Here is a 21754-nt window from a genome sequence, read left to right on the forward strand (position 1 = left end):
TTTAAAATCACAAATTCTTAAATTTAAAATTATTTTTTGTTAAATTAAAGTTTATATTTAGATTTAGATATACGATCCAAAAATTTGAATATTCGATTTTTTCATATTGAATACAAATAACGGTTTTAATAATCCAAATTTGAGAACTATATTATAAAAATCCACATATATTAAAAAATTCATCAGAATTTTTATATGTTCACTGGATCATACGTGCACTCTACCACCGTGTTACTAGAGATGAACATGAAACCCGAACCTGACACGACCCGATCGGTTTGGATTTTTTTAAAAAAAATCAGGGTCGGGTTGAGTTTTATATTAAAATATTCAGAGTCGGGTTTAGGATTATAATAATCCTACCCGATTCGACCTGAATAGTTAATGCATAATTATTATTATTTTTACTTTTTTGCTTTCCCCGTAATGCGTAGCATTTTCTATCAATTCAAAATATAAAAGAAAAAGATGAAGGAACCATCAAAACAAAACTAAGCTTGTCGGCAACTTTCATGGTTCCCGAGGGAGGTGAATATAATAGGCAAGCATGATATTAGGGTGTGGCCTGAAACTAGTGGATTGTCTTCACTTTTTTGTTTGTTTAATAAATGAGATAGGGTTATCTTATTTATACTTGATCTGCATTTTAAATTGTTTATTTAATGAGGCTAGTGTGATTTCTTAACTGTCACTAAATACTTTTTCAGTTCCAACGATTATTTTAGCAATTTGTTTAACTCATTTTAATGTTTTTCAAGCTTTTAACTCCTTTTTATTTACCAAACGTCAATGCAATCCACGTGGAACGCATGCGAGCAAACGGGGTCTTTGGGGCTGTTGTTGGGTCTGGTTTTCAAAGTGTAGAGGGCAAGTGACAACTTTTTTATGGCAGAGTCATCGGGGCCGACCAAGTGATATTAGGGTGTTGCTTCTAACTATTATTTTAAGTGTTTTTTATATTTTAAATTAAAAAATTTGTGGGTTTTAATAAATAAAAAAATAAATCGAGTCAGGTCGGGTCGGGTGAAAAATCAAATTTCGTCGGGTCGGGTCACGGGTAGAGATCTCCTTCTTCTCGGATCGGGTCAGGTGGACCAATAACCCGACCCAACCTAACCTGACCATGTCCATCCCTACGTGTTACTACTACCTGTGAACTGGAGCCACAGTAAATAATTTCTTATTTCTTATTTTCTCATTGATTATCTGACAAATTAGATGTCACAGTAATTACTACTTTACTTTTGTAAGCAAAAATTCTCTGTCACACTTCAAATATTTTATTTCTAATTTTATTATATAGTTTTGAAATTAAATGAAACAGCTAACTACATTCAATGAGTGTGAGTTATATTAAAAAAAGGAAAATAGGTAAAATTATTTCATGCACCACTTATGAAAATTTGTTTTACAAGCTAGGTTCTAAACCTTCTAAATTTCTAATATTGTCATATATTTTATTTAATTTCAGTTTAACTTATATTTTTGTTTACAAGCTAGGAAAATTATATTTTTGTTTAACTTTACGTATATATTAATTTCAGTTTTTATTGAAAGTGAAGCATGCCACCACGTATTGAAAAGTTTCTGACTGAAGGATTAGAAGGTGCACCGAGTAGAGATATAGGTTGGCACTTTGGAGATCCAGTTCCAAATACGAAAGGAAATGTTGTATGTAAACTTTGTGGCAAAGTTATGAAAGGAGGAATAGCACGGTTTAAAGAGCATAATGCTCATAAAACTGGTGAAGTCACACCATGTCCTAATGTCACTGGTTTGTGAATATGTGATAGTTATACTTTATAATTTCTTTAGAAAAAAGATACTTTATAATTATTTTTTAAATATTAATAATAAATATTATACATTATTAATAGTGTGAATTATATTTATTTGATTACAAGTATCATTAGAGAAAGCATGATGAAATTACTTAAAGAAGCCAAGGAAAAGAAAATGGACAAAAAAATGAGAACAAATGAATTCTTATCACAATTAAGGGAAAATAGGATGAATTCGAAGATGATGTTTCTGCTATGAGACAAGCCACTCAAGAAAGTATCCAATCACAACACGAATGGCATAGAAGAGAAGAATTCAGACGAAGTACAGGTGGTTGGGATAACATTTATGAAGAAGGGCGATCTTTTTCTCTTGGATCACGTGGAAGATATCGTAAAGAAAGATCTGAATTTAGTTTAAGGGGAACTATACCTAAATTGGTTAAGAGCAAAATCTCAAGACAACCAAAGGTTAGCGAGTCTATTTTAAAGACATTGCATAAAAAAGATGGGTGAAGCGGTCTCAAAATTTATAATATACGATCGCCTTCCTTTTCGATTAGCAAGCTCGCCTTGGTTGTATAACTTAATTCAAGTAGCAATAGAAGTTGGAAAAGGTGTAAAGCTCCCAACACCTTATGAGATTTCATATGTGTATTTGACATCGGAGTATGAACAAGTTCGTGAATGGGTAAATGAACTGAAGACGCATTGGAAACAACTGGGTGCAACTCTGATGTGTGATGGTTGGACCAATAGTTTAAATCAAATGCACATCATCAACTTCCTTGTTTATTGTAGTAAAGGAACTATATTTTGGAAATCTGTGGATGTCTCGAGCGTTCGTAGTAGATATGTTGAATTCTACTATAATTTGTTAGACAAAGTTGTTGAAGAAATTGGGGAAGAATATATTATCCAAATAGTGACCGACAATGAGGCAGCAATGAAAGCCGCTGGGAAAAGATTAATGTTGAAAAGAAACCATCTTTATTGGACCTCATGTGCAACTCACTGCTTAGATTTATGTCTTGAGGATATTGGAAAAAAGTCTAATGTAGCAAAAGTGTTAGAGGAAGCGAAGAAAGTGACATGCTTCATATATAATCGCATTTGAACCGTTGATTTGATGAAGAAGTATACACACGGTAAGCAAATTCTTTGCCCTGCTCTTACTCGATTCGCTACTTATTTCATACAGCTTGAGGAGATAACAATGCAAAAACAAGGTTTGAGAGAGATGTTTAAGTCAAAGGTTAGTATTTTATAATTAGTTAATGCAGTTACTGATTACTCAAATATAACAATATTTAATGATTTTATTAGTTCTAATTTTTAAATAAGTTAAATTATGTTACTGATTTTTTTCTTATTAAAATTTAGGAATTCAGAGAATCAAAATGGGGACAACAGAAATCAGGGCCTGCTTATGAAGCCAAAAAAATTGTTTTGGGAAAAGATTTTTGGAAAAAAGCCGTTGATATCATAAAAGTTTACAAACCCCTAGTCAAAGTGCTAAGACTTGTTGACGGTGATGAAAAACCAACAATTGGTTTTATTTATGAGGCCATTGATAGAGCTAAACGAGCAATTAAGGAAAATTGTCGATATTCCATCGAGTATGAAAAAATTATTGATAATAGATGGAATTTTATGTATTCCGACTTGCATTCAGCTGGTAAGATAAACTATATCATATAATTAAGAGTTATTTTTATTTTTTATTTTAAGTTTTATAATTTACATTATTATCATTTGAGCATAAATTATGATTAGGTTATTTTCTCAATCCTCAATTTTAATTTGGGGTGGAGCATTATGAGAATGTATTAGCAGAAACATTAGAATGAACAAGATCAGTGATTGAAAGATTAGAACCTTCTATTGATAATCAAATCAGAATGGTTAATCAGGTTAGATTCATTCAAGTACTCTTATTTGTAACTTAGTTAAATAATTTGAAATTGAAATATTTTTCTCATTTTAACTTAAACTTTTATTTATGCAGTTGTTACTATTTCGAAGTAAACACGAGACATTTGGTACTCCACAGGCACAAAGAGCTTGGAATCAAATGAATCCATGTAAATAGTTAATTATATTATTTATTTTATATTATTTAATTATATTTGTACATTTTGATGTTAGATTGAAATTTAAATAATATTTTGCAGCTGAGTGGTGGATGATATATGGCACATGTACTCCTGAATTACAACGATTAGCAATTAAAGTGCTTAGTCAAACAACTTCTGCATCAAATTGTGAACGAAATTGGATCACATTCAGCTATATTCACACCAAAGCAAGAAACAGGTTGAAGTACAAAAAACTTGAGAAACTAGTATTTACCTATTATAATATGAGACTTAAAATGAGGCATCAAAAAAGAATGAGAATTGATGATATAAACGCTAGTTACAATCCTATCAGCATTGATAATATCTTTGAAGATGTTGATTCACTATCAGAATGGCTTCAAGAGAAAGAGAATCCATTATTAGATGGTGAAAATGCTGGTGTGTTGCCTGTGGATACCTCAGATGATGAAATGAATGTTGATGATCAATCTCAACAACAAAATTTATCTCATTCAAGCTCTAGTGCAACACCAAGTCAAAGTGGTGATGGGCCCGATGGGGGTGGTTTAAGTCCAATTGATGACGATGATAGACAGAGCGGTGATGGAGTTGAATTTAGATCTTCTGATTGGTATGGAGAAGAATATGTTTATACAGGTCGTGGACATTTCTGTGCTTCATCTAGTAGAGAAAGAAATGAACCAAGAGCTCGATCAAAAGGGAAAGGGAAAGACACCAGAAAACATACTTCTGAAGGTTCTTCTTCCGGTAGAAGATCGACTCCTAGTAACCTGGTATAGTAATTCATCTACTAGCACTCATGGTTTTTATCCACAGAGACAATCTTCATATTTTCAACCTCCACATGGTTTTTATCCACAATTTCCTAATTATGGTGTGCCATATCAACCTCAAATGTACCCTCCGCCACTAATGTATCACCCACCTCCACCTCACATGTATCCTCCTCCTCAAGTATATCCTCCATCTCAATTATTTGAAAATCAAGGTGAAATTGTTACATTTTTTGGATATATTTTTGGACAAAGACCACATAGATCAAGTGGAGATCACTCTCAAAGTGAAGGTGAAGGATCTGATCTTCCTCGTTATTCCACTAATTGGTGAAACTGCTACCACCCCATTTCTAAGGTATGTTTGACCTACCAAAAGAATCTATGTTTCTATGACATTTAATTAGTTAGCATTTTTTGGATTTTAATTTACGTTGTTTGATTGGTTTTAGATTAGAAGAGAGACATCCATAATGAAGATTGTTAAACATCTTGACATAGTTAGGTTGCTTGCACGAGGTTTGTGTTGTTTTAAGTATTGTACATCTTAACATAGTTATGTTACATGAGGTATGTGTTGTTTTAATTGTTATACATCGTACTTTTATGCTTTTGCTTTAATGAAGATTGTTTTCTTACTTTAATTATCGCATAAGATATGTGTTGTTCTTTTTGCTTACATTTGAGATATATATATATATATATATATATATATATATACATTATTCTTAAGTTTTTCAATGAATGATAACTCTTTGATAAAATGGTAAATAATTTCTTATCTCATAGTTATAGCAAAGCTTATTTTTTATCCATTTTAATTTATTAGATTTTTCATATGTTGATAGTATTATTTGTTTTAAATAATAATGTATTCATAATGTCATCGTTAATTAATTATCTTATCCTATCATCGGATTTTTAAAGTCTTCTATTTGGTTAAATTATATTATATATATATGTTAATTTTGCTTAGAAAATATTTTAAAAATGATTATTTATAATTATAATTATTTTTATTATGTTTTAAGATAAGTTGTGCAAAATTTAAAAAAATTCACGACCGCGACACCTGCAGTGAACGCGATGACATCCGTTATTTTCGCAATCGCGATAAACGCGACGCGACCGAAAACGTGACCGCGAACGCTATTTAAACTCTAATCTGAACATTCAGTGCTTCAACTAAAATGCTTATATCTTAGCACAGGGCAGAGCCAAAATTAGATATAAACAATGATTGAAATATTAATTTTTTTAAAAAAAAATATAAGGACTTATTTAAACTTACAATTCATAAAACAAGAGCCACCATCACTGGCGGTAGACAAGAGCCATGAAGTAAGGGCACTGTCTTGGGTACAAAAAACTTAATACACATCACTCTCCACAACCAAGCCATCATCAAGAGCCACCATCACTGGAGGAGGTTGGACATCGCCATTAAGAAGTTTTTCCAACTAATGACTCCGAACATTGAGAAGGATCTGCTGCTTCCACAGAAGATAATTAGATTCATCGAGAGTCACACTCACTCTCTTATTGGTAAACATATTATCACCAGTGAGACCGGACGACCGAGAGCCACCAGAAACCGGCATTACCAGAGAGAGAGAGCACATACGAAGAAGGAAAAATAAAGAAACTCAGGACCCTTAAAAACCCAATGATACCATGTTGACTTTTCTCTAAAATTATACTTCAAAGGGTACTTTTATTAGAAAGAAAGCTACAATATAGGATTGCACTCACACCTCTAGACTCTTCTAGAGTAAAGCTATACAATGCTGACATATGCTATAACAGCCTAACAACCCACTCACACCAAACGCAGGACTCCCTACACGTTAACATGCATGCATACGCCAACCACATGAGGTGGCATAAACCTCATTCATGCATCAAATTGCTTACACCTTTGCCTAATCTCTTTGTTCGAGACTCCATAATAGTAATTTGACTTTCTTTTTTTCTATCATCAGTAGCTATGAATATATAAAATTTGTTGTAAAATATCACCAATTGTTACTCCAGGCCCAGCGGTTCAGGCGCAGGGAGACCAACCCATTTGTCTCAACTTCGAATATCTCCAGCAACATTTCCTTCATCAACTCTCATTTCCCTTTACCTAATTAGAGGGTAAAATATTAAATTAAATAAACTGAAATTAGAAAATATCCTCCTACCACGTAGTGACATGTGTCACTACCTAATTAGAAATTAAATTTATTAAATTGAATTAAATTTATAAATATTGAGGATAAAATTATATCAATTTTATTAACTGTCAACACTTCCGTTAAATGTTATAAATAAGTGGTCTGATTGAATGTGTTTAAATAGTTGGATAACCTGATTAACAAAAATTCAAAAATAGTGGTCAAAATGAAAATCAACTATAGTTTGATGGTTACTAGTATAATTTACCCTAAGTTTTAAATGGATCATTAAACTAATAAATTTTAAAACATTTTAAATTATATTAATATTAATACCTTAACATTGTTTTGGGTAGTCCTCTTCCACAAGTACTGATTTCATATCTACTAGAACTGGTGGCACTTGGGGGAATAGATGCTTTCCTCTTGGAATCTATCTTTAGAAACACAATTTGGGGTCATATAATTTTTATGATAGAAAAATAAATTAAGATAATATACATTACTATTGTAAAATTTACAATTAAGTTAAACAAAAATAAATTTATCTTGATATCAAAAGATAATGAAACTTTCACAGCTAAAATACCATTTAAGGAAATTAAAAATTAAGCATATTTTATAAAATTGGTATAATTTATTCATTTTTTAAAAAAAATAGCAAACTCGAAGTTTCATCAAACAACTTGATTTGATTGTTTGTTTAGAACTAAAGTATTTTCGACGATGAAAACTCACCAAAATTAAAATTTTAATCTGCAAGTGGAAGCCTCCAAAAACCACAAATTCATTTGAATCACCTTCACCAGACCTTGAAAATGCAACCATAACTCGAACCCGAAACTCCCGACCATGTTTTGAAGCCTCTCGTTTTCTGTTATAAACTGACATTCACACATGGAGTTTATGTCACTGGGTCCCATTAGCCACAAGCTCTCGTTAATGGCTTACATTCTTTTGCGATTCTTTGCCTTACTTCTATCCAAATGCTTTTCCTTTATAAATATATTTATATATATCCTTGCAAATTCGTCTTCACCATAGTAGCTTCTTGTTTCGAAACTAAGCAAAAAGAATCCCATTTCTCCTCCTTGGCGATTGACCAGAGATGTTACATAGGTTGGAGTCCCTGGAAAGCTGTAGTTATGACGGGATGAACATGACAGTGCTCGCGAGAGATGCAGCAAGGTTGAAATGGCAACAGCAATACTATGTGGTCCAAAAGAACAATCCTGTTGAACTGTGTGCAAGTGCAGTGCCTCAGTTGCAGGGTCTGATTGGAAGCAATTTGGGTAGTGGACAAATGGTTGAACTGAAAGGCCAGTAGTTTTTCTGGGTACTGTGATTTTCAGGAATTTGTGAACTTGCCAGTATCTGGACCGGAGTTTGGTAACAGTGAAAAACTGGATTTGGTGCCGCCTGAGGCTGCTGCATATTACTGTATTTCTCGGACTTCTAGCTGTCAGATGACAACGCTCAAAACTGAAGTTATGAAATGAAAGAGAGGATGTGATTTTGGAGAAAATGGCATCCACCACTGGCAGTGGAAGAGTTAGCTTTAACAAGAGAAAAGCTGAGGATTGTTTCTTTGTGATGCCAAGATTTTCTTTTGATTAATGAATGAATTGTGGTAGAGATTTAGTAAGTGCTATGAATTACTAGATCAAAGCAGTTCAATATATGGTGTCATTAATGCATTTGACTCTATATGTACAGGCTGTTGCAGACCATAAAAGCAAAGATAAGAAGATTAGAGGTAAAGAGGAAGGGGAATCTGAGGTGAAAACAAAATGCAGTACTGAAATTTCCAGGAATTCTTCAAAGGAAAACTCCAAGGCATCTGAGGTTCAGAAGCCGGATTACATTCATGTAAGGGCACGTCGTGGCCAGGCTACAGACAGTCACAGGTTGGCAGAAAGGGTAAGAAAACTTCTTCGAAATTCGAGTTGTAATTGCGGAGGAAAATTACTAGTAGTTTAACTGGTGTGGCCTTTTATCTGTGTTTGTAATTTACAGGCCAGAAGGGGGGAAATTAGTAACAAGATGAAATGCTTGCAAGATTGAGTCCCTGGTTGCAATAAAATCACAGGCAAAGCCGGAATGCTTGATGAAATAATCAACTATGTTCAATCTCTCCAAAGACAAGTCGAGGTACGATAGATATGCATGTCGATTTTGTTAACCTTGAATATTTTTGTACATCTCTCTGTTAAACTTATCAGCGTTGTAATTTAATGTACTTGTAGTTCTTGTCTATGAAAATTGCTGCTTTAAATTCAAGTGTTGAACTCGGTGTTGAAAATTTACCTTTGAAAGAGGTAAGAAACCAAGCTTTTGAATTGTCCTCTCTCTCTGTGCATTAAAGTGGCTTCTTTTATGACTGACTTGTGCTTAAATAATCATGCAATGAAGTTTCCTGCTTATGTCGCCAATTTTCCAGCAGCTGCTAAGTTGCCAGAAATGGCCTGTTTGCCCTGCTTTCCGTTGAATCCATTGCAAAAAGAATCTATAAAATTCATGTTAAATGAATCAATGCATCCTCCCCAAACTGAAGGAATTGCAAGTGCTTCTGTTTCTATCACAGAACAATCGCTTAGCTCATCCAGCATGACTGTAAATTTTCCTACTTCTATGTTTTTTAACTGCTCTTCTTCCCTGATGTCATGTAGATGTTCTCAAATGCCTTACATGTTGCAGAAGACGGTTATCGGATAGAGTAAAATTACAACTAATAATTTGAGAAAATAAAAATGAAGATAAAAAAATAACAAAATTTACGTGGAAACCCCTAAATAATATAGGGTAAAAATCACGGGCAACGGTAGAAGAATTTCACTATGAGAAAAATAGGAATTACAACTTCTCTCGATCTACCAATGAGAAAACAATAATAATTCTCTCTTGATAAAAAGGCGAAAACAACTCTAAAAAAACTCTCTAAATTTTCTAGTATTAGGAGAAAACTAGAATGATTTAAGATGATTTTGAAGCTAAATGAGCTAGGGTATTTATAGTTTAAGGACTAATTTGTAAATACCCTAAATTACAATGACTAAATTATGATTATACCATTTAGCAAATTTCAACAATTGTGTGCTCCTTTTGACCATTGCACCGATTTGTGCATTAATGCACTATTTTCGGTGCTGACTTTTAACAATCTCCCACTTGAATATTTGATTGGAACAATCATATCTTCACACCATTCTTTCTACCTTGTACCATCATGTTGCTTACGTTTCTGACAGACCACAAGAGGATCGACACCAAGTAAATTTATCAACATTGATCGTCTTCGTCATGAAATCTGCTATGTTGTCTTTGTTATGGATCTTCTGCATATCTACCGTCCATTCTTCCACCTTTTCACGAATGAAATAGTACTGAACTCGTATGTGCTTTGTCCTTGAATGAAATGATGGATTCCTTGCTAAATGCAAGGAACTTTGACTGTCACAAAACAAAGAGACATGCTCTTGATTGTGCCCAAGTTTCTCCAATAGCATCTTGAACCAAATTGCTTCTTTACTGGCTTGTGTAGCTGCTACATATTTTGCTTCTGTTGTGGATGTAGCCACAACTGACTGCAATTTTGAAACCCAGCTTACAGCTCCACCAGCAACTTTGAACATATATCTTGTAGTAGATTTGTTTTTATTCAAATCCTCTGCATAGTCAGAATCGACATACCCATTGATAAGTAAGTTTGATCCTTCGTAACATAATGCAACATTTGAGGTCCCTTTGATGTATCTCAGGATCCTCTTTACTGTATTCCAATGCTCTTTGTCTAAATTTGTCATGTACCAACTAACCACTCACACTGCTTGTGCAATGTCTGGTCTTGTGCATATCATAGTGAACATTAAACTTCTCACTGCCGATGCATAGAGTACTCGAGACATCTCCATCCTCTCTTCTTCACTTCTAGGACTCATACTAGAGGATAATTTGAAGTTAATAGGAATAGGGGTAGAAATTGACTTGCAATCTTGCATGTTGAATCGTGACAAGAGCTTCTTCAAGTAATTCTTTTGTGAAAGCCAAATCTTCCTATTACTTCTATCTCGGTGAATTTGCATCCCTAGAATCTTGTTTGTTGATTTCAAGTCCTTCATTTCAAATTCCCTAGCCAGTTGTGCATTCAATTCTTTAATATGATCTTTGTTGGGTCTACAACCAACATGTCATCCACATAAAACAACAATATAACAAAATCGTTATCATCAAACCTCTTGAAATAAGCACAAAGGTATGCATTAAGTCTGTTGTATCCAAGGCACATAATGAAGGAATCAAATCTCTTATACCAACACCTCGGCGTCTGCTTTAGACCGTACAGAGATTTGTTCAACCTGGAAACCAAGTTCTTCTTTTCTTTTTCTTCAAAACCTTCAGGCTGGAGCATGTAAATCTCTTCTTCAAGATTTTCATGAAGAAAAGTTGTTTTAATACTAGCTGCTCTAGATGTAAGTTCAATGTAGCACATATTGTCAAGACTACTCAAATTGTTGTTAGTCCAACCACAGGAGAAAAAATTTCATTGAAATCAATACCTTCTTTTTTAGCATATCCTTTGACCACCAGTCTTGCATGATACCTCTCTACTTGATCGTCACCATTTCGCTTGATTTTGAAGACCCATTTGTTACCAATTGGCTTCCTTCCTTGTAGTAGTGGCACAAGGTCCCATGTATTATTTTTATGAAGGGTTTCGATTTCTTCTTGCATCGCCATCATCCACAGTGAAGCATCTGAGCTGTTTATTGGCTCCTGGTATGTTGATGGCTCACCATCCTTTGTTAAAAGGCAGTATGCAATATTTCCTTCTATAACATAATCTGAGTGCCAATTGGGACGTCTTCTCACTCGATCTGATTGACGAGTTGTTGGAGCTTCAGAACTCTTTGTTCTTGTTCATCATGTGCTGGTTCTGTTTCAGAAGAATCTCCTTGTTCAACCTCATTTTCCACATATATCTGTGTAGTCTCTGACTTTTTAGCGTTATCATCGTCTTCTTTTCTTTATAGTTTATCTTCTACAAAGATAACATCTCTGCTGATAATCACTTTACGGGCAGTGGAATCCCACAAGCGATACCCCTTTATACCATCAGCATACCCCAAGAATTTGCATTTCCTGGATTTTTGATCCAGCTTTGAAATTTCTTGGGAGTTTTACATCACGTACACAATACTTCCAAATACATGGAGGTTTAAATAATCAACTGGTTTACCAGTCCACATCTCCATTGGTGTCTTCAGCTCTCTTGCAATTGATGGAGCTCGATTCACCAAATAACAGGCGGTATTGACTGCTTCTGCCAAGAATGATTTTTCTAGGCCTACATTCCACAACATTGCTCTTGTTCTTTCTAACAAGGTTTTGTTCATCCGCTCTGCCACTCCATTTTGTTGAGGAGTGTTCATCACTGTGAACTATCTTTTGATGCCTTCTTTCCTGCAAAAGTTATCAAATTCTTCACTTGTGTATTCTCCTCCATTATTTGTTCTGAAACACTTGATCTTATTTTCATAATCAAGTTTCACCCGCGCTTTGAAGTTTTTGAAAGTTGAAAACACGTCTGACTTCTTCTTAATATGATACATCCAACATCTCCTGGAGTAGTCATCAATAAATGAGACAAAGTATTTTGCTCCACCTAGGGATGTAACTGGTGCTTGCCATACGTCAGAATGAACCAATTATAGAACATTTTTGCCTCTAGAATTTGACGTGTTGAATTTCAACCGGTGTTGCTTACTTGTTATGCAATGCTCACACAAAGTAAGTGATACATTTGTTAAGCCTGGAAGTAGCTTTTACTCCACAAGGACTTTCATTCCTTGTTCTGACATGTGTCCGAGTTTCTGATGCCATAGCATTGCAGAATCTGAACTACATGAGGCAATAGAGGCTTCTGCTTCTAGCAAAGTCTCTCCCTTCAGTATGTACAAGTTTGCTGTTATCTTTTCGCCTTTCATCACCACAAGCGCTCAATGGAACACCTTCATGATTCCTTTCCGTGTTTTAATCTTGTTTGCATTATTATCCAACAATTCGTAGGATAATAAATTTTTCTTCAGGCCTTTTACGTGCCGCACATCTCGAACAACTTTAATTGTTTCATCATACATCTTCAATTTGATGGTTCTCACACCAATGATCTTTAAGGCATGATCATTGCAACTATACACAGATCCTCCTGAGACAGGTTCATAATGATGGAACCATTCTCTTCTTGAGGTCATGTGATATGTTGCTCCCGAATCAATGATCCATATATCTGCATATCTCTTTCTACCTTCCACGGTGGTTGACGCTTCACATCATAGAGCATCTTCATCATCTGAAGTGTTTGCGGTATTGCCTTGTGGATTGAAGTTTTTATTTAGACTCCAATAATCCTTCTTCAAGTGAACCTTCTTTCCACAGTTATAGCACTTTAAATTCTTTTTGCTTTTCGACTTCGATTTACCATGTTTGTGAATACTACTTTGGCCACGTTCTGTTGATCTTCATCTCATCGTTGTCAACACTTCTGCTTGTTACAGATTTACTTGTCTGTCTTCCTTGTTCTTGCGTCGATTTTCTTCTTGTAAAACATCAGTTGCAACGTCATCGAAGACTATATTGGTGACATTATTGTTTGTCAAGTTGATGATAAGTTGATCATACGAATTCGGTAGACTTTGAAGCAGAAGTTCAACACGTTCTTGTTCTCCTATTTTACATCTTAAGGATGTAAGCTGAGAAAATAAAGTGTTCATCGTGTTTAAGTGCTCCGTCACTGAAGTAGATTCTGGCATATGGAGAGTGTATAATTTCCTCTTAAGGAAAATTTTATTGTGCAACGATGTGGCCTTGTACAATTTGGTGAGATGATCCCATATCTCCTTAGTTGTCTTCTTCTCCTCAATGCTTGATAATACTTCATCTGCTAATGCCAGATGAAAGTTTGCCATAGCATTCCAGTCCATTTCGATCCATTTGTTGTCATTTGTGAAATCTATTGGCCTTTCACTGATAGTTTCTAGACAACCGTCTTTCCTCAGGATGACCTTCATCTTCAATTTCCACAATGAGAAATTTGTCCCATTAAATTTTTCAATATCAAATTTCGTTACCATAACTTCTATTACGGATAGCTCCCACTATTTCACTATCGTGAATAGTTCTCTAGAACCTTCAAAGAATGGGTAATAACTTTTTACTTTCTTATATTGGAGGATCCACCTTTTGGTGGCAACCACAAAGACAATAAGTAGATATTACACACTCTAATCTGGCTCTGATGTCAATTGTTGCGGAAGACGGCTATCTGATAGAGAAAAATTACAACTAATAATTTGAGAAAATAAAAATGATGATAAAAAAGGCATAAAATTTACGTGGAAACCCCCTAAATAAAATAGGGTAAAAACCACGGGCAACGATAGAAGAATTTCACTATGAGAAAATAGGAATTACAACTTCTCTCGATCTACCAAGGAGAAAACAATGATAATTCTCTCTTGATAAAAAGAGGAAAACAACTCTCAAGGAACTCTCTAAATTCTCTAGTATTGGGAGAAAGCTAGAATGATTTGGGATGGTTTTGAAGCTAAATGAGCCAGGGTTTTTATAGTTGAAGCTTAAGGACTAATTTGTAAATATCCTAAATTACAATGACTAAATTGTGATTAGACCATTTAGAAAATTTCAACAATTGTCTGCTCCTTTTGACCATTGCACCGAATTGTGCATTAATGCACCGTTTTCGGTGTTGACTTTTAACATTATATGGGTCGAACTCATATTGCAGCAACTGCGACAATTCTCATCTTGGAACATGGATCCTCAAGGTCTTTACTGCATCTACAAAATGGGGTTTCATTAAGATAGATCAACTACTTTTTGTCTCCTACATCAACAGGTAGCTCTAGCAATCTTACTCTTATTTGCCACGTCAATTCCATTATCTTCATCTATGTTTCGTAGTCATATCCCTCACATGTATGATCATTTTTTCCAAAAGTTCATTATATTTCGAGAGTTTTTGGAGGATTATATCCTCATAACCATGTTTGGATATATGTCCGAACACGGACACTTCAAGATGAAGAGTCGGAGCAACATTGTTGTACATAAACATCTGCCATTTCAGTTCCTTTTATTCCTTAATTACCAGCTAAGATATGTTGTCTACTGATTTTTTATGCAGGTACTGCTCCTGGAATCATACCAAAACTTCAACAGGGAATACAATTTCAAATGCCACTATTATCCTTCCTACGGGACTTATTTTAATGATTCTGATAGTTACTATTCCTGAAATCCTTGAAGTATCACGTTGAAGATGTTATTTTTTATGACATTATTGATTATTCACCATCTTAATTCTTACAAGACTTTATGACTAGGAAAATTCGAACAAATTACTCGATGAACAAGCTATTGTTCTTCATGTATAGCCCCACTATTCTAATAAAATTTCATCTCTATGATTAATAATCCTATTTTCCCCCATATTTCCACTGTATAATGACTAAAGATATGTTTATTGTCAGTATGTTTGCCCAGTGAAATGAATATTGATGTCTTTCTAGGCTGTGAAAGGAGAGAAAACATAAAGGACCACACTAAGACTACCATAAAGATCAAGCTGATGAGAATAGAAAATGACAGAGGCGGCATTGTGTTAGAAAGTCATTGTTGGGGGGGGGGGGGCAACAAAGGTGATAGAGATGAGTGAAAAGGGGTAGGAGCTAGTGACCGAGATGGCCCAGCCAGCCGCCCAACTTGCCTGCAGAACTTCAAACTCTCTTTGGTAATTCTAAAAGCGCAAGAAGGTTCGATCAGTTCTACAATATTAAAATTAGTATTACACTTAACATTCTTGATCATTACGGAGGCTGTTAATGGTTTTCTCGTCATTTCTCTGACTCTTTCCAAGAAACCTGGTTGATCCGTCTCCCTTCCGATATCAGTTTACAGTTGAATCAAAATTGGTCTGGCATTTTTCTTTTGTTTGTCTTGAAGCTAATTATGTGGTTTTTCCACTTCCAATCAGTTCTATATCTGGTATGCTTAAAATCTATGTTGTCCCTCTGGAATCCGGATTCCAGAGTAAAGTTTCAAATACCGATATGTGTTTGTGTTTGGCGTGTGTTGAGTGGCATCGAAGTAATAGTAGGACCAAAGGAATCATGGTGTACCAGAATTTCGTATGCTTGCTTCTCAAGTTCCCATGAGAATATTAACCATTCCAATCTACTTGAGGGGAATTCATGCTGTCCACTGTTGTTGAGGTAATAATAACTGATGCCTAACAGCTGTCCTGGAGAACAAAATGACATTGAATATGAAATGCAGAAGCTTGTCTGAGATTGAAGAGAACAAAAACATGTTGCAGAAAGCAACCGTATAATTTGTTCAGGGCCAAGAATCAATAGATAAGATTCATATACATCTATAACATGATGAATGGGAAGAAAATGAGTTGATGTTGACACTGACCGTGCTCACTCCCTTGTGCAACAGGCAGTAGATATTTGGATTTGTCACTCTGCAACAAGTTACTGTTTCCCACGAACATGAAATGAAATTTTTTCCCATTTTTAAATTTCTGGATCCATCACAATGGCATTAAAGGAAGGGTAGTAATAATCCATGGCCATATCAAAGATGTAGATCCCGATCTGTGGTGATCATTCACAAGCTGGTTTGGTGTCAAAGCATCTTAGACTGATTGCAAAGGCTTGAAAAGATGATAGAGGGTATCGATAATCCATGGCGAATACATTTTTTGGTTGAATAGATGAACTTCTAGTAAACTTTAACCCGAGTTAATATTTATAATCATCCAAAGCATGTACATATTCTTCTAGGGGAACCTCCAATATTTAACCTGTAATATACTTAACGTACTAAATGTTATTACCAGATATCAAAGTCAACCCGACCTTAGCTCAGTTGGTAGAGCGGAGGACTGTAGTGGGTTTCCTCATTGTCATCCTTAGGTCGCTGGTTCGAATCCGGCAGGTCGGATTTTTTTAATTACTCTTGTTGTTATTTTTTCCTTATTCAATTTTTTGTTATCTATTCCCTTAATTAAAAACACTTGTTAAAATTTAACAAGTAATTTTAGTTGATGAAGTAGGAAACAGTAAGAACATTAAACCAACAAATACTCAGCTAAAAATGAAGTAGCAGTCGAGAGATAGGAAATGAGAGCAAAAAAGAAGTATGTTATGGGATGCATTTGAAGACAAGTTATTGCAAGTTATATCGTGTTCTGTCAATATGTCAAAGCTCTTTTATATGAACTATTCCAAGTTTGTGTACTAAAAAATGAGTTGATAATGTTGTGGTCTTTCCTTCCTCACCATTTATCTCCACAACTACATTTGCCATCCTTAAAATGGTGGAACCTTGTTCTATCCCTCATGACATGCTCCCTGTCATATATCTTGGAGATTAGCTTCGTAACTGTGTGGCAGTCCTCGCATATCTGAAGATTCATGACAATCCGAATCGTCGTACCTGGTTTCGTTCTAAGTAATCCGAATGCAATAGCCAGCTTCTCGCTGTGCTGATTGATTGCCATTTCTTTGGATTCGTTATCGAGATCAAACAGTAGGTTCTGCAATGCAGGTTTATATCCTTCCTTTTCAAGTCTTTCAGCAATACTGTCCCACATGCGGTAAATCTGTTTCGGCTGTGGATGGGACTTGGTTCCTGCTAAGAATTCATGTACAACCCCATTCAGACTTATTGCGCTACAACCGGGAAGTTTCGAGACGCCTCGTTCTTTCCCGTGCCTCCTTGTTTCAACTGCACTGTCCCAATCCCCTGCTGCTGCATGAATGCTTGCCAAGTGAACATACCGGCCACCATGGTCTGGATTTTCTTCAACCAGGAGTTCACCTATCTTTGTCCCTAATTCGACAATTTTATGGATCCGGCAAGCATTGAGCAATGCTCCCCAGACAACGGCATTTGGTTTTACTGGCATTTCCTCAATCAATCCCTTAGCTTCTTCTAGGGCCCTTGCTCGGCCTAGTAGATCAAGTCTATTCTTGGCCTTAATTTATGAACTCTTTCCATTCTCTCAGAACAATGATTTTCCTTCATTGACCAATCCCGTGTAACTACATGCCGTCAAAATTGCAGTAAAAGTGACATAATTCGGCTTGATTCTTACCTTCTGCATATTCTCAAACCATTCCAGCGCTTCTCTTCCATGTCCGTGAAATGCAAATCCATAAATCAATGCGGTCCTTAAAGGGACTTCTTTTTTCTTCACTTTCTTAAAAACCTTTAACGCTTCCTCCATGTCACCACACTTTGCAAACATGTCTATAAGAGCACAGCCTAAGATTGGGTCTATAACGATTCTGGTTGTCAATATATGCATGAATCCATCTCCCTTGATCCAAAGCTCCGAGATATGAGCAAGCAGATAGAGTGCTTGAAAGGGAAACTTTATCAGGCTCGACGCCTTCAAGCTGCATTTCTTGAAATAAATTCAAGGCTTCCTTGTACATGCCCGCCCCAACATATCCAGAAATCATAGAAGTCCAAGAGATGGCATTCTTTGTTGGCATGTTCTTGAAAACTTCATATGCGATTTCCATCTTCCCACACTTTGCATAGCCATCAACCATTGAGTTCCAAGAAAAGATGTCTCGTTCCGAGACCTGGTTGAAGAGCAGACGAGCAGCTTTGATGCTGCCAGAGGATGCATAGACATGGAGCAAGGAATTCACAGCATAAACCTCCGAGCCGAAACCGGACTTTATGACATGGGCGTCAATTTGCTTGGTTTCTTCCATAGCTGACAAACTGGAACACGCTTTAAGCAGGAAAGGAAAAGTGTAAGAATGTGTGGAACTGAAAGATGCTGCATTGGCTAATATATATGAAAGGCCATTTCTGATTTGTTGTTCTGTGTATCTTTTAATCATTGTGTTGTACATGAACGTATTAGGCGTATTCACTCTATCAAAAACCTTCTGGGCGTGTTCTAGATTACCGTATTTCGGAGACACAAAAAACGCAAGTACTTTGCTTACTAAGATTGTATCTGCAACAAGACCGGTTTTGAACATTTGTGGTGCATGAATCTGCTTGAGTTCCTCCGTTTTCGAACATCAATCAAGCACAGATAGGGTTTGGGTGGCATTTAATTCCAGGGACAACTGCTTTGTCGAAGATGAAGTGATGGGTGTCATTTATTGGTTAATAAGACATTAAAACAAAGCTGATGAATGAAAGTTTCTTTCTTCAATCTAATTTACAAATTTAGATAAGGTTTTTGGAAACTTCATATATATATATATATCCTTACATTTGCTTTGTGCGGTCCTTATTTGTTATCTCATTAAGCTAAAAAAGAAGTTTGAACCACAAGTTAAAAGCATCAAGATACATGTATACTCTTCATCACAGCCGTCCTATAAGTGCAGGACAAAAGAACTAATTTTGTGTCAAAGATTGATACTTTAGAGGAGAAACTTGAAAGCTTTATGGTATTAAATTCAGGCTCCCTTGTACATTTTTGCTGTTGGAGTATCACGAAAGAGAGAAGAATGAACTATAAAACTATGACAACCTTTGTTGCAGCCATTGATAGCATATCAGTTTATTACCATCAAATTTGAGGCAAACTGTTGGTTTTTTTGGGGCCTACTCAGCTTCAAGCTTTCTTAATGTTGTTGAACTCTACTTTTTTTTTTTGATAAGTTGTTGAACTCAACTTGCCTCCACTAGATTCTTCAGAAACTAGATCTACAACTTCAATATGCAGAAAATGGCAACATTTTATGAAAATTGTAAAGAAAATTTGTCTCACTAACAAATACTACATACAGCATAGAAATTAACCAGACAAACAAACCTTTAACTGAGACAGACCTCTGTCAGCTATTTTCTTACTAACAGATATTGCACCTGGTAATGTCTCCTTGCTGTCAAGAAACTGCTGCAGTTAGCCAAAGGATTCACTAGCATTATCTAAAAGGTTGAATTATAGTAAACACATCAATGGATTTTAAAAGGAAGCCAAAATTTTGCACTTCAAAGCACAATATCCAGAAAGCAAAGTAAGCATTCATGTGATCTAAATTAAGAATCAATTATCTTATATTATACATCTTAATATGATCGATGAATAGCAAGTTAGTCAATGTTGAACCTGACAACAATGGCCTCCAAGTGTTCATCAATGATTGAAGGTCTGTAGGGATCTGTAATAGGTTCAACTTGCACTGCCAGCACTGATTTGATAGACTGAAAAAGTAAGCAAAATTATTAATAAACAAAATCATGGTTTTCTGATAAAAGTACCCCCATAGTTTGATTCCTTTCTTCAATGGGTTGAATCAATTCAGCGAACTATAAATGAGAGAAGGATTACTAGAGTTAATAAAAGCACTTTTCTCTTAACCTAATTCAACCAAAAGTTTAGTATTTCGATTATTTCAGAGTAAAAAGACAAGAACTTCATATAAAATAAGCAAAAAAATAAAATAAAAAACCTATTTTTTGGTCAACATGGAACCATCAGAAACACCTACCGCGATTCGATCCCTGGCAAGCTCCGCTGCTGACTATTTCCAACAAAATTTCGTTTTTCATATGAATTTGGATAAAGAAATAAAACTAGAACACAAGCAATAAGAAAATAGAGAGATAGACAGAGAGATAATTTTGTTAGTTTTACTTTGAGGAAGAGGCCGTGGCCGTCGTGCAAACGGTCGAATGTGCCACCGAGAACGACGGCGCCATACGAATTTGGCGGCGATAGGTTCGGATTCTCCAAAGTTGATTGATCCTTTTGCTCTTCCAACAGCGTCATCTATATGAGACAACCGGAACACAACAAACAAAGGAAAATGAGAGACACTCCTTCCGTGACCGTCCAATTTAGAAGAACAAATGGGAATATATTGACTTGGACTAGGTACATCGAACCAAGACTAGTTCAATCTTTTTGTTCGGGAGTCAGGGCCAGTCTAATTTAGTAGGAGAGTTTTATCTTTCAGGTACCTAATATGTCCTTTTGTTTATTTTCAGAAATGTTTTTATTTTTAAATTTTGAGTACACTACATAAATTATCACAAGCTATATTGAAATAATTTGTCACTGGATGATATATGTTTCATTTCTTAGTGATTGGCTAAATAAAATGAATCATGTTATGCTTATGATAGTGTATTTACAGATTTAAGATCCGTTTGTTTTATTGAAAATATTTTTCAAAAAACGTTTTACGATCTTTGAAAAATATTGTATAAACCATTTTTCGTTAATTAATAATTTTTTTAAATTTATTTATTATAAATATATTAAAATTAATATATTCTATTGAAATAAAAATATTGTATTATGTTTTTTAAATTATTATTAAATACATTTGAAGTATTTTTATTAAAATATTACTATATTATTACATTAATATTAAATACATAAATAATATTATTCATTATTAATAATTAAATAACATTTTTTTATGAAATTAATAAATAATATAAATTTATTTATACTTTATTATATGTTATTAAAAAAGAATATAATAAATATTACTATAATATAATTGAGTATATTATTATAATATTGCACGAACTAAGTGTCATATGTGGTAAATGAATTGTTCTTCCTGAAGACTTGGGATCGATCACCATATATGTTAGGAGTGTGAGCATTCAATGTTGAAAGGTAGAGAATTATCTTTAAACATATATTATATTTTGTACTTAACACATATTAATAAAAAATATTAATTAATATATTTTAATAATTAATATTTTTATTAAAATGATATTAAAATATTATATCAACATTAAATACATAAAATAATATTATTTTGAGTATATATGCTTTGAAGTGAAAATTTCAGAAATTGACCTACAAAAAACTAGACCGTAAATCATTTTCAGAAAATAAAAAAAATAAT

General features: G+C 34.7%; 2 protein-coding genes, 1 non-coding gene and 2 pseudogenes across 14 annotated transcripts; 3 read left to right on the top strand and 2 right to left on the bottom strand.

The window, feature by feature from the left end:
* Positions 1-2289: 2289 nt before the first annotated feature.
* Positions 2290-4990, top strand: LOC120130623. Its single transcript, XM_039147830.1, has 5 exons — positions 2290-2868; positions 2983-3036; positions 3165-3459; positions 3956-4656; positions 4700-4990. Exons 1-5 carry the CDS (start codon positions 2290-2292, stop codon positions 4988-4990), a joined length of 1920 nt encoding a protein of 639 aa, XP_039003761.1.
* A 2888-nt stretch (positions 4991-7878) lies between these two features.
* Positions 7879-9535, top strand: LOC120130624 (annotated as a pseudogene).
* A 7219-nt stretch (positions 9536-16754) lies between these two features.
* TRNAY-GUA lies at positions 16755-16844 on the top strand. The gene is given in 2 exon segments: positions 16755-16791; positions 16809-16844. It is a non-coding gene; the product is annotated as a tRNA-Tyr (tRNA).
* A 250-nt stretch (positions 16845-17094) lies between these two features.
* On the bottom strand, positions 17095-19030 carry LOC120130733 (annotated as a pseudogene).
* Positions 19031-19146: 116 nt separating this feature from the next.
* LOC120130473 (phosphopantetheine adenylyltransferase-like) lies at positions 19147-20781 on the bottom strand. 12 transcript variants are annotated; one of them, XM_039147707.1, is made up of 5 exons: positions 20521-20781; positions 20375-20407; positions 19993-20087; positions 19696-19779; positions 19148-19586 (listed from the first exon to the last, which is right to left on the bottom strand). In XM_039147707.1, exons 1-4 carry the CDS (start codon positions 20653-20655, stop codon positions 19722-19724), a joined length of 321 nt encoding a protein of 106 aa, XP_039003638.1. In that variant the 5' UTR covers positions 20656-20781; the 3' UTR covers positions 19148-19586; positions 19696-19721. The 12 variants fall into 12 exon arrangements, 10 of the variants coding, with proteins under 10 accessions (XP_039003641.1, XP_039003638.1, XP_039003632.1 ...); XM_039147701.1 differs by having other exon boundaries at positions 19149-19592; positions 19713-19765; XM_039147705.1 differs by having other exon boundaries at positions 19149-19586; positions 19696-19765.
* Between the last annotated feature and the right edge of the window lie 973 nt (positions 20782-21754).

Source organism: Hibiscus syriacus, unplaced genomic scaffold, assembly GCF_006381635.1.
Source record: "Hibiscus syriacus cultivar Baekdansim isolate YM2019G1 unplaced genomic scaffold, ASM638163v2 tig00110548_pilon, whole genome shotgun sequence".
Taxonomy (NCBI): domain Eukaryota; kingdom Viridiplantae; phylum Streptophyta; class Magnoliopsida; order Malvales; family Malvaceae; genus Hibiscus; species Hibiscus syriacus.